General features: G+C 43.8%; 1 protein-coding gene across 1 annotated transcript in view; it reads left to right on the top strand.

The window, feature by feature from the left end:
* L3MBTL1 (L3MBTL histone methyl-lysine binding protein 1) overlaps positions 1-13,448 on the top strand; it is a 2,277,156-nt gene that overhangs the window by 1,718,318 nt on the left and 545,390 nt on the right. Inside the window, exon 11 of the mRNA XM_044090108.1 lies at positions 5,418-5,509. Within this exon, the coding sequence (XP_043946043.1) occupies positions 5,418-5,509 (92 nt within the window). The remainder of the gene's footprint in view (positions 1-5,417; positions 5,510-13,448) is intronic.

Here is a 13,448-nt window from a genome sequence, read left to right as displayed (position 1 = left end):
CATTCAGATGTGTAACATAGCTGTTATATTCCTGTACACAACGGATGCAAGGATGCATCAGCTACTGTTAGTGTTACCGACACGGCTTGTTGCGGGTATGCCGCTGTCATTGCCTGCCTGTATGTTGTTGCTACGGTTTTGGCTGTTATCCCTTTGATATGTGTGATGGGGTATATCTGCGGATGTGGGTGAGGGTGTGGGTCTTGCATTTATACATACAAGATATGCTTGTGTGTGTGCTCCATCCCTGCTTGGGGAGCTGCAGGTTACCTGTCTGTTGTTCTGGGAATGTTTGTTTTGTTGATGTCGTGTGGTGTCGGTATCGCCTGCATGTGTGCTTCCTGCACGTATTCCTCCTTCACATCGGTTATATATCTGCGGATGTTCGTCCGTGCCTACTATCCATTGGCATTTTGTCACTGATAGTTACGGTGATTGTGGTCCTGTACTTGGGACGGCCTGTATGCTACCGGTAGCCTCCTATTCGTGTGGCGCTTGCTTACTTAACGGTCATGGAACACACAGCGGTATTTACGGGACCGTAAGTGTCCACGATCGGTGCCGGGATAGCACATTTGTATTTTCACCGTACATGCCTGATGCTGTGTAACGTTGCCGACGTATCGTGTTGAGTCTACCATATGGCCACCATACATACGGTCATGGTTTGTACATGCGTCCTTTGCATCTCCTGTTGGCTATGGTCCTGTGGTACATTCTGGGACATTTCCGCTTTGCATCGTTTTACGTCACCACGCGCCTAGCCACTGAGGAGATGTCAGTACTACTTTGTGGGTACTGCTGTACATACGCCTATGGTTCATGTACTGTATGCCTACGCATGTTATTACACTCCGCCTGTGACATGTCACCTACATACACATTTTACAGTGGCACACACATTACACACACACAGCGGAACACACGACAACCTCACCTCACACATACACATATTGCCGCCATAGCTCTCAACCTTCCATTTCCAAAATGAGGAACACACACATTCATAATGTGAAACAAATGGGCAAACTGTGGAACACGTACCACTGTCTTACTAACAACTTCAGCTAAGAAGGTCATAGGATGGTTAAAATATGCTGATTTACTTACAAAGAAGAACCTTTAATGAATTACTATGATTAATTTCTATTTACCAGGATTTCATTTATATACATTCCTAACAATGAATGTGTGACAGACTATTTCAATGTGGAACTTTGAGGAACTGCGAGGAACATGAACTGTTTTAGACCCCAAATGAGGTACGTTCCTCATGATGATGTACACTTGACAGGTATGATTGCCGCTTTCGCAACGACGGTTGCACACAGTACCTACGTTGGCCGCATCGCCGGCGGCGGTGTGTACCTCCGCCCTCATATCCTATGGATGTGACACGCACATATCCCTTTACTGTACCGTGGCCTGGTGATCATCCCGACCCACGGATATGTATTGATGCAGGTTGACATTTCCATGGCTGGCGTTCCCTGCTCTGCCCACCCTCCCGGATGATCGGGTTGTCGTTCACTATGTTTACTATGTGGAGATTTCGCGTCTTACTTATCTGTAAACTTGCATCCCTGGGTTCCATATTAACCTGTTGTACTTTATATCTGTGTATGTGTACATATATTTCTATGTGTGTACTGATATCTATTTCCGTATCTGTGTATGCACATAAGTACATATGTAGTCGACTTGCGGCGACAGTGGCAGCATACGGCTACGCCGTCTGCTGTAGAACCAGCATGCGGTTGAGGTGTTGGCGTTCCATGCTCTGCTGGCTATTGGGTGTGCAGTGTTTGGGTGGTGCCTTTGTTGGAGTCACACATAGGTCCGCCCATACGGTACACATTACGGGCGGACATGTTTGTGTGGCGTCCATGTCACTGTGTGTGCAGGTAAGGAGGTGTCAGTCCATGGGGCCTACGCTGTCAAAGTATGTGCTATGCGTTCCCTCTTTGCCAGGGCGTAGGCATATTGGGTACGCCTACGTCTACCTACTGGGGCTGGCACAGTGTGTTCATGGCGCTGAACGCCCTGTGCCTGTGCTTGCCTTGGCAGTTGTGGCGGGCTTGGTGGCTCTAGACCATTATGTCCCTGCAGCAGCTGTTTCCGCAGAATCATATTGTGTAGCATACAACATACTATGAATATGTGGGCACATGTGCCTGGAGAGTATTGCAAGGCTCCACCGGATGTATCCAAGCACCGGAACCGTGATTTCAACATCCCAAACACACGCTCTATGATTATTCTGGTTTGTGCGTGTGCCTCATTATGGCATTCTTGCATGTGTGTGTGTGCATTTCTGATGGGTGTCATCATCCACGGCTCCAGTGCATAGCCAGCATCCCCCACAAGGTGACCTTGTGTGATGTCCCCCCTGGCGAATACCTGATACAGCTGTGAGGCATGCCAGATATGGGAGTCATGGTAGCTTCCAGGGCTGCCAGCACACACATCCATGATAATGCCCTGCGCATTGCACACGACCTGGCAATTGATGGAGAGGTATCCCTTGCGGTTTATGTAGCATCTACCCTGCTCCCGGCGGTGACTTGATTTCTATGTGCGTACAGTCTATCGCACCCAGTACCTCCGCGTATTGTGCCACACGGTGGAAGTGGCGCATATTGCTAGCCAACTCCTCCTGAGATCTGGGGAAGTTTATATACTCATGGGCATGTCGTAACATGGCATCCAGGAACTGGTGTAGTACCCTGGATGCTGATGCCTGTGAGATACCCATTATATGCCCGGTTGGCCTTTGAAAGGTACCTGTAGCCAGTATTCGCAAGCTCACACATACCTTTGTGTCCACTGGGATGGGCTCCCCTCTGTTGTCTCTTGTTCTCAGGCATGGCCGGCACAGCTCCACTATTTGCTGTAACGTGTCCCTGTCCACCCTGTAGCGCTCTACTATCTCCAGGTCTTGCAGCCCCTGGTAGGTCACCCTTGGTCTGAACACTCTCCTTCTCTTATGAGGCCTACGGTGGTTGTCGGCACCCTCCTCCGCAACTCCGTCTGTCTCTGACACATACCTATGCATCACAGCCACGGCGGCACCCAACATATACATATTAAAAGTTCCCCGTTTGTTTACACCCTACGGTGCGGCGTTTGGGAAATCGCGCTGTGTGTTGTGTGCATTCACACTTTATACTGTTGTGCTGTATACCCGGTGATGTCATTGGGTGTGTCTGTGCAGCCGTATCTGTGGATTATCTTCGGTGTTTTACCGTTGCAACTGCAACGGTATTGCCTTTAGTGTTACATTACAGTTGCCTGCATTGGCTTAGCTTTGCATCTTACATTACTGTTTCTGCACGTTGCACCTACAATTGCCTGCAGTGCATCCTGCAGGCACATGGCATATGATGCATTTTGTCTGCCGCCGTTATGCTACCTCTGTACTTGGCTGTGCTATTTCGGTTCTTTGCTCTTTGCATTTCTACTACATCCCCTACTATCTTTGCATTCCTATGCCTCCCTTTCCCGTTTGCAGGAGTCTGCATGCAGAGTTGTCAGCTGCCGCCGTTTGCCCTTCCTGGATTGATTGGTGTTGATTGCTCATTACGGCTCCAATTACACTGCTTCCGCATTTCCTCATATTCTCCGCATTACCTTGCTATATCCGTGGTTGTTGACGCGGAGGCCGTCACATGACTGGGTTGGGGAACGTGGTCATCCTCGTGCTCATGCATCTATGCGGCATTATGTACTCTCAGCGCATCTATTTCCTCACGCCGATCCTGCTGCTGTGATGTGCATTGTACAGCCCATGTTTGCTGGCCTCCAATGTGCTTCCTCCTACAGTGGCACACCCTCTGCGATTGACATGTATCCCGTGTAGGCCACTCCTCGGTGTACTACCGCTGCGCCGTTTGCTCCATCCTTACACCGGCGCCGGTTTTGCGATTCACTATTATCTGCCTCATTTGCATGGCATTGACTGCTAATACATGGTTACGGCACCGAACACTGCCGCCACTCCTTGACAACCCTTGCGCTGGGGTTGAGGCTTTCCATACATACTATGGTGTGTGGTGGCTGTGCGGCTGATGTGTATTATGCTGCTCTTTTAGGACATTCTCATATTATTTCATTGTTTTGCACCTTCTGTGCACATATCCGGGGGTTCTGCTGTGGTTTCTGCATACATAACATTTATGTCATTATTTACAGTTTGTGCATGTTTTCTTTGGACATTCTCGGTGCCTTTCGCCATTGGCATATTGCACCTGTATGATACCTGACGTTGACTGCCTTCCATTACTCCTTGGTCATGTTTGGGTAAATGTAAACCATTTTTTTTGGTTTACATTACCGCGTTCTTACGCTTCGCCCAACTTCGTGGATCGCTATTTGCCTTCATTTGCATGGTGCAATACCGCACACAGTGTGATTAGCATACCTACTGGCGGGCGAGTCCGGCGCGCCGGTAGTGCACGTGGGATTGATTCATACCTGAATCGCTCGGTGGCCATATTTGGCTTTATAACGCCGACGCTATGCGGGCGCCTGGCGCAAGGTTCATGAATCCTGGGGAGTGTATACACTGCATTAGTGCATTAGATATAAATCTGTATTGTTTGTTGTATTGCTTCAGAAAGCTGAAAACCCAAGCTGGAGCATTGGGAACAAAGATAATTTCCCCTTTAATGTCTAAAAAACTTGGAATAGTCTTGTCCAAGACTCTGAAATCCCATCCAGTTTATTCAGTAAGCATTTTCTATGCATTTATGGTTTGGGGGTTCATATTTTTTTTTTGTTACCTCAGCTCAAGTGCTGATCCAAAACTGATTATACCTGTTGTTACATGTAACTGTAAATTTGTTCTGTGTGTTGACAAGGAAGTGTTGCAGTCATATTGGATGTGTGACACATATATATTCTGTTTTTGTTAGCAAAAGGAATAAAAGAAGACAAAACAGAGGAAATGTTTGCATATAAATAGTCTGATCATGCTGTCAAGGACTAAACTGCTAATTTACAGTAATGGCAGTGACATTCTCCATTGATGTGGTCTGATAACTTGGGAAGACTTCTTAGACACAATCATTTTCGTTCAGAAGTACGGACATGATTGTTTCAGAAATTCAATGTAAGGTAGTTTTAGAGTCAGTTAAGACTAAAGAATATGTACCTTGGATAATCTGTGCAACCTTTAGACTATTTCAGTTGTTACTAGTTTCACAGTCCTCATTCCACTTACTGAGGATGTAGAGATGCTGTAGTTATAGATCCATTCCAGTAGTTGTGAGTATATATCACTACTAGGACCTTCATCCATCACTGGAATGTTCAGGAAGTTTTGCAAGTGAGCTATTCAGCTATGATAGAATCTTCTTACTAACTTAATTGCCCCTTCCCAAAAATCCTTATTTTCTTTTACTGCTTTTAATCTCTAGGATACAAAGAAGAAGAATTCAGTTGGTCCAGCTACCTAAGAATAACAAAAGCACAGGCTGCTCCCAAACACATTTTTATGAACCAAAACAATGTAAGTAACTAGAAGGATGATTTATATCAGAAAATGTAATTTAATTGTGTTGCTTTGGTAAAATGCATATGTCTGTAAGATAAAGAACAACAAACTGGGCATTCAGAGCTGGTTTTATTATACTGAATGCTTCACTGTGGTCAGAAATGGATAATTTTTACTGTACTGTTGAATCTAATTCTGAAGTAACAGCAACTTCATCTTATAATTTTTTAATATATAAGTTTTTATGCACACACCTCTGCAGTTTTAAATTAGTGTCATATTGTTTAGTTGCAGATGTCAGTCTGCATGTTGCACAGTGTTCTAAATGTGTTAGCCAGCAATAAGAAAAGGGCTCTTAGCAGTGACAAGCCTTTGTATGGCTTCAACATTCCAGGTTCCTGGCATGAATCAGGTATTAGAGGTAAATCTATGAGCATTGTTCAAGGGATATCTGCTCTTTCTCACAGCTGTAGAAAGAGAATAAAACACAAGCTCTTTTGAAATGAATCTTACTTAATACTTTCTCTTTTATATTATAAATTCTGTTGACTAAGACACATTTTCAGGAATCCCAGACATACTTTTAACAATGCAGTACAAGATGTCAATGCAAAATGTTAAGACATCAGTACAAAACGGTTTTCAAATTATTAAAATGAGCAAGCAATGCGTGATATTTAGGAATATTTAGAATAAATCTAAATCCAAATCTAATCTAAAGCTGGAAATGCATGATTGCTTCATAAATCAGCATCCTCTTTTAAAGTAAACATAACACAAGGTGGGGGAAGGTGCAGTGATTTCAGACCTTCCTTTAAGCAGTGTGTGACCATAGTCCCATCTCTATAGCTGTTTTTTCACACCTATTAACAAATAGTTGACTCAAGTCAACCACAGCATGCTAGCATATGCTTTTCCAACATTTAGAGAAAACTTTACTGCTGGCAAATAACTGTAATTCTGGCAGGCAGAGTAGAAACTTTTTAAACTGAAAATGCAGTAATTATGAGCTCTTTAGTAACAGTACTATAACACTAAAATATCAGATAAGCAAATTTTTAAAAATGTGAAAAAAATGTCAGCTACCCTGTAAGTAACTGTAAACCATTTAAAATAAATACAATTTGGTTTATGTAAGTGCATTTTACACATGAAGGAGGTAGATGTTTTTGTAGGGAGATACACCTCCTGTGTTCCACATCCGTGCTAACTAAACATGTAAAGTAAATATAAAGATACGTAAAATCCAAAATACACTTTTTCAGCAAAAGGAATATCGAAATCCTGTTTCATCAGTCTGTCCAATATGATGTTGGCTACTGAGCTGGTCATGCTAACATTTACCTAATCCCCTGTGCTCCTCTCCTTCAGATCTCATTTGCTGTCATAGCAAAATGATCTTGATTGCAACCAAAGCTAAGCACTCATTAATTTTTTCTCATTTTCAGAGTAATTTATAGCATAGTTGTTTCTCAGCATTTTATATTGTAGTTTTAATATGTTGTAGATATTTTGTTTAGGAGTTACTATCTTTTAGTGCCTCAGCTTCTTAGTGCTAAAGTGTCTGCCTTGTACCCGTTGTTTTTGGTTGTGTGTTACCGGCATTACTTTAATTTTCACAAAGATAACACTTCTTTGAGAAAGAATAGTTGTGTAGAATCTTACCATAACCAAAAATGTCCTTCTCTTCCATGTTGCTGTATTCTAAGCATGAGGAATTCTCCGTCTGAGGTGACCCGAACGTCTGGCCCATATACAAAAGCTTAGCCTGGCTGTTGTATGGTGCGTGGGATGTCACATGTAGGTACCATAAACCATGGGCCATAAATGTGACATCCTCACACACAGACCTCAGAAATGAATGCCCCAGTTGGACAGTAGTATAAAGGAAGCTGATCAGGATGTCATCCAGAGAGGGAAAGTTGACTGAATATAAAGGAGATACCTTAGTGGAGGTAGGAGGGAGGGATAGGAATACTGCAACATGGAAGAGAAGGACATCTATGGTTATGGTAAGATTTTACACAACTATTCTATGTCCTTCTATTATCATGTTGCAGTATTCTAAACATCAGGGAGAGTACCATAGCTCAGCCTGTGTTATGGGTGGTGGTAGAAGAAGAACCTTCTAACAAACCATGCAGGATGGCTTTTGCAAAGCCTACCCTAGCCTTGGAGATACAGTCCAGCTTGTAATGTTTAGTGCAATTGTGGACTAAAGACCATGTGTCTGCCTCTAGGATAGTGGCAGTATCTAAACCTTTGAAAAGAGCCACTGAGGAGGCCACAGCCCTGGTAGACTGGACCCTCACAGCGTAGAGAAGGTGTTTACCATGGAAAGAGTAGCAGATGGTAATAGTTTTGGAAATCCACGAAGAAATTGTTTGGGGACAGCTTTCCTCAAAGCCCTGGGGTGAAAGGAGATAAACAACTGGTTAGACTTTCTTGTATTCTTAGTCTTGTCCAGCTAAAATAAAAGTTGCCTGTGAACATCAAGGCAATGGAGAACTCTCTCACTGTCATTCTATGGAGAAGGAAAAAATGTGGGCAAGTGGATGAATTGGTTAGGAGGAAGTTCATTGACCACTTTAGGCATGAAGGATGGGTTTGTGCAAAGGGAGACCCTATCCTTATGAAATATCAGATATGGTGGGATAGCATTGAGTGCCTGTAACTCTGAAACCCTCCTAGCCAAAGTCAGGGCTACTAGAAGCACTGTTTTCCAAGTGCACATCTTCTGGGAGTCTGACGCTGCTGGCTCAAAAGGTGTAGTGGTGAGTTTTTCTAGAATGTAATTCAGGTCCTAAGGAAGGGGAATGGGTTTTCATTTCCCTTATGTTTATGTATATCTTCCTTTGATGGTAGTCACAATGTCCCTGAACATTCAGACCATTCATAGTTGTTCCCCACCCCAGGCCTGATGCATCTGTGTACAGTTGATCTGCAGGGAGAGGTTCTAGAGGCAATCCTGGGTTCAGGTGAACTTCCTGGATCCACCAACAAAGGAAGGGCATCTGAAATTCTAATGGATGAGCGTGTTGGGACCAAACAGTCTTCAGGTACCATTGAAACTTTCTCATGTGTAGTCTGGCTAGGAGCAGCATTGAAAGTGTGGCTGTCATGAAGCCCAAGAGGCATAGAATCTCCCTGGCTGAACGGCTGCTGGCTAGGAGTAGGTCCTTGAAATATGTGGGTAAAAATGTGGACCTTTTCTGGAGGAAGGAAGGCCTTCATCAGATCTGGCCTTATTCTGCACCCCAGGAACATCTGATCTTGTAAGGGAGTCAGGGAAGACTTGAGCTGGTTGATTGTAAAGCCTAAGGCTTCTAGGAGGGAAATGATGAACAGTAAATGCCTTTGGAGGGTATCTGGATGATCTGCTTGGATAAGGAGATTGTCCAGGTAAGGGTAGATCTTAACTCCTTTTGTTCTGCAAAAGGCTACCACTGGAGATAGGCATTTTGCGAAATCCCTTGGTGCTGTGATCAAACCAAAAGGCATGGTAGTAAACTGATAATGCAAAGATTGCACAGGAAAACATAGGTATTTGCGGTAAGATGGGTGAATAGGGATGTGAATATATGCATCCTTCAGGTCTAAAGTGGCCAGATGTGAAGTAGGGGTCAAAAGTGGAAGAAGAGTTTGAAGGAGAGCATGCGAAAGGTGGGAACATGGAGAAAGGGGTTTAGTAGGAACAGGTCTAGGATCCTTTCTTGGGATTAACAAGAGTGTGGAGTAAAATCCTAGGCCTTCCTGCCCAGGTGGGACCATTTGAATTGTGCCCTGACAGACCAGATCTTGAATGACCTGTGGGATGAGGTGAATTTGGTCCTTTGGGGGATGTGGGGTTCCTTTTGGGATGGATTTTTCTTTCCAAGTCATGAAATACACTTTTTCCACAATTGGCAAGACCCAGTTGTTTGATATGATGCATTACCACAGGGGGAGACAGTGTGAGAGGCAGGCAGAAAGGGGAAGATTGTTGGTAGGTGTGTGACAGTCATGGATTGCTGGGCCTGTCAGGGAAGGCCTGTCTAGGAGTAGATTGGGGGAAGGTATGCCTGGCAGAGGATGATTTCCTGGCACCTTTTCTTTGCTTTGAAGGGGTGGTGTGGAGGCCTTCCTGACAAAATTGGGTTTGGCAGGGTAGTTTTTATGAAACTTTGGCACTGGTGATACAAAGAGATGCTTTTGGTCCTGCAACTCTTTGCTTTTCTCTTGCAGAGTCTTAAAAAGCTCTGCTGACTGTTTACCAAAAAGAAAACTATTATCAGGTAGAGCATCCATAATTTTGCTCTTCAAATCATCAAGGCAGAGGTTGTAACCTAAGCCAGGAGTACCTCGAAGAACAGAAGCAGAGGCAGCTGATCTAGATGATGCTTTTGCAGCATCATTGCTGAATTTTATGGAGTGCCTCGAGATCTGTGCAGCTAAAGAAAGGGTAGAGGTAACCTGTGCTTTGTTAGAGGAATCAGGAGCAGCACTAAGTTGGTCTAAGGCCTGGGAAATAAGAACCAGGGCATATTTCACCATATGAATTTGGTACTTAATGGCTGTGAAGGCCAGGATAGAAGTGTGTAAATTTTCTTTCCTAACCTGTCCATCATTTTGCTGTCTTTATCAGATAGAAGCAAAGAAGAAGAAGGGATCTGTCTGGATTGCGTATCTGGTACGACAGCAATTACAGCAGGGTCTGCCAAGGCGGGCTTAAAGAGAAATTTACAGTTGTCAGGTACATTATAGAACCTGTCTGATCTCTTTGGTACAGGTGGCTGAGAATCAGGAGCTTTGGAGGATGAGGCAAAGGCATCCAAGTATGCAGGAATGACTGGAGGGATGGCTGAGGGAGAAGGGGATTACATCTGGAGAAGCTCTTAATATCTTTTTTTGAACCTGTGTCATTTGGCTGGAATCCCACTTGCAATACTCCCTCAGTTTGGTAATTGCTTCTCCAAATGTAATGTCTTCTGGTGGAGAATCACCTTCTCGGGAGTCATCTTCTGGTGAGCAGTATCCCAAGGGGGAGGCTATTTGAGAAGTATAAGAAAGGGATTCATCTGAAGATGAAGAGGAAGAGTCCTCTTCTGAAGTTTGAGGCAAGAGGCCTAAGGATGCAAGCCTGGGACTCAGGGCTGGCAGAGCAGATGGGGCCTGTGAAGTAGCAGGCCTAAGGGCCATGAAGGCCTGGAAAAGGGATTGGGAAAATGTTTGCCAATCCAGGATACCCTCAGAGGAAGCAGACAAGTGTTTAATTTTTTGCTTCTTTTTGAGTGAGGGCATCTTAGGTCTAGTTTGAGGAGGCGTAGGCCTAGGATCCAAGGAAATAAAAGGGGTAGAGGAAGACTTCCCGGAAGTGGAAGCTGGCAAAGGGTGTCTTGGCGAACCTGGTCCCCCCCTGACATTGCAAACTGACATTGGAATAACCTCCATGGACATGCTGGTCGAAGAAACTTGAGCAATGTCCGAAACGGAACCCGCCGTAGTCGCCGAAGCCATCGGACATCCCTCAGCCCCTAGATCGGCGGCTGGCAGAATGTCTGAATCCTGAGGTGCAGGCAGTTTCTTTGTCCTTGAAAGTTTGACCTATTCCTTAGGCAGTTTGGCTGACATACCGGGTGTTGCTTCCATTCCCAAGGCTAGTCTTTTAAGACGTTGGTTCTCAAAGAAAAGATTAAGGGCAGCTTGACGGCTGCATAAGGTCTTTGGAACAAACGACTGGCAAACAGAGCAGGATTTGTAGTTGCGGGAAGGCCCTAAGCAAAAGAGGCAGAGGTTGTAGCTGTCTTTGTGTGGGATTTGACATCTGCACTTACATTTTCCCTTCCTAGATTGCATGGATGGAATCAGCTAAGAATTAAGCAAATGACAGCAACCAGAACTAGAAAAAAAAATAAGGGTTCCCCAATGGGGTACTAATCTTTTGAGATGTTCTTGACATGGAGCAGAATGAGCGAGCTGATGTTCGACTGGTGGTAGAGAAGTTCTGAGGTCCGTGCATGCAGATGCCAGGTTTATAGTACCTGTGTGTGACATCCCACCACCATACAGCAGCCAGGCTAAGCTTTTGTATATAGGCCGGATGTTCGGGTTGCCTCAGGTAGAGGATCCCTCATGTTTAGAATACTGCAACATGAGAATAGAAGGACATCTAATCCTTCATTTTTTGCCTGAAGTGGTATCTGAGTTTACTTTAAGCCAAGCTATCAATCTTCCAATTTTCTTTCCAGAAACTAAAACTTAGGTTGAAATTATTGTATCCTGGATGTCCACAGACAACTCAGATAATAGCTTGACAGGACCAAAACCTTCAGAAATTCTCATCAGCTGTTCATTTCTTATGAAGGAAAGAAAACGGGACAACCTGTGCCAAAACAGACTATTTTGAAACAATTATCCCATGCTATTTCATTTTGTTATTCCAACCATAACAAGTCTATTTCAGGCAGGGTGACGACACATTCCACTAGGGCCTTGTCTTCATCAGTGGCTGTTTGGAAAGGGGGGACTCTAGAAGTATTCTAAAGGCAGCAACTTGATCCTCTCGTCATACTTTTGCAAAACACTACAGGCTGGACTTCTTTTGCAGGTACAGAACAGGCTTTGCTAGGACCATTCTCCAGGGGCTTATGGAGCCCGACTCTTCCTCCTCCTTTATCTGTCTGTATAGTGTATAATTAAGGTTACTGCAGCAGTGGTCAAATGATGAACATAGTACAGTTATATATGTAAATTTGCCATAACAGTAGATGTTTGAATGATTACTGTTGCAGTAGCTGCTCCCTCCCTCCACTACTTTTATTTTTTGGTATGCTTTTTGTTGCCAGGGTGTGGACATTGAATTTTACTTACCTAGTATTGTCATCTTTCTGAGCAATACCCTTCCTCTTTCAGATGGCTTGAAAGCTCTGGTGGGCTTGACGACCAATGCATTGATTTTCAAGAGCTCTGCTTGAGCTGTCAACAGTATGTGCACATGAAAAGTGGCTTTAAGCTTTGGAAGCTTGCTAGCTGTGTATTCCATGCAGAATATAACCCATGTAGCTAAAGCTACTGCAGCAGCAGCAATCATTCAGGCATTTATTGTTATGGTAAATTTACTTACACAGCTGTAGTTTCTGTCTGCTTCTTAGAGACAGTATTCTTAAAAAATTATAAAAGTAAATGGAGGAGTTTCTCTGTATGAAATAGCGGCCAAGGATGTAACCCGTATTCCAATACTATTGCAGATGTTTTTCAATTTCTGTCTTTGCTGTTTGAAGCAGGCTTGTTACTGTACCATTAAAATACAGCTAGCTGCCATTTCCAGTTTCCACTCCAGCTTCCAAAATAACACATTAGCCTCCCATAAACTGTCTAAGGCTTTCCTTGAGGGAGTGTTCCTCCTTCTTACTCCCCCCATTTAATAAGTCTGCTCCACCCTGGGATTTGAATTGTGCCCTGCAAGCTCTAAGAAAGGCACCATTCAAACCAGCTTTTTCTGCAGACCTGAAGTATTTATCTTGGAAAACAATATTTCTTGCAGCTATTACATCTGATACAAATATCAGAACTGCTTTATCTATCTCTCCATCATATTTGATCTTCCATAAAGATATAGAGTCACTTTAAGAACCAACCCATCCTTTATTCCCAAGGTGTCTTCTGAAACCAATATTAACCAGTCTTTAACTTTCCTGTGTTGTTTACAAATTATTCTAATGAAGGGAAGCACATGTTACATACATTAGATGTTCACAGGCAGCTCAGATTTTATCTACACAGACCTAGACCATTCAGAAAGGACACTCAGTTGTTTGTATCCTTTACTTCAAGCAGACAGAGCTCTAAAGTTACCAAACAAACATTCCCCAGTTGACTATTAGATTCTATTGTACCAGTAACAAGACCTTAAGCTCAAAACCGAAGGCCTATTGCAACTTCGATAGCCTTTTGATGATATTTCTGCAGCAGCCAC

The sequence above is a fragment of the Protopterus annectens genome, chromosome 12.part0, assembly GCF_019279795.1.
Source record: "Protopterus annectens isolate FY-2018-M chromosome 12.part0, PAN1.0, whole genome shotgun sequence".
NCBI classification, from domain to species: Eukaryota; Metazoa; Chordata; order Ceratodontiformes; family Protopteridae; genus Protopterus; species Protopterus annectens.
This window is presented reverse-complemented; position numbering and strand designations above follow the sequence as displayed.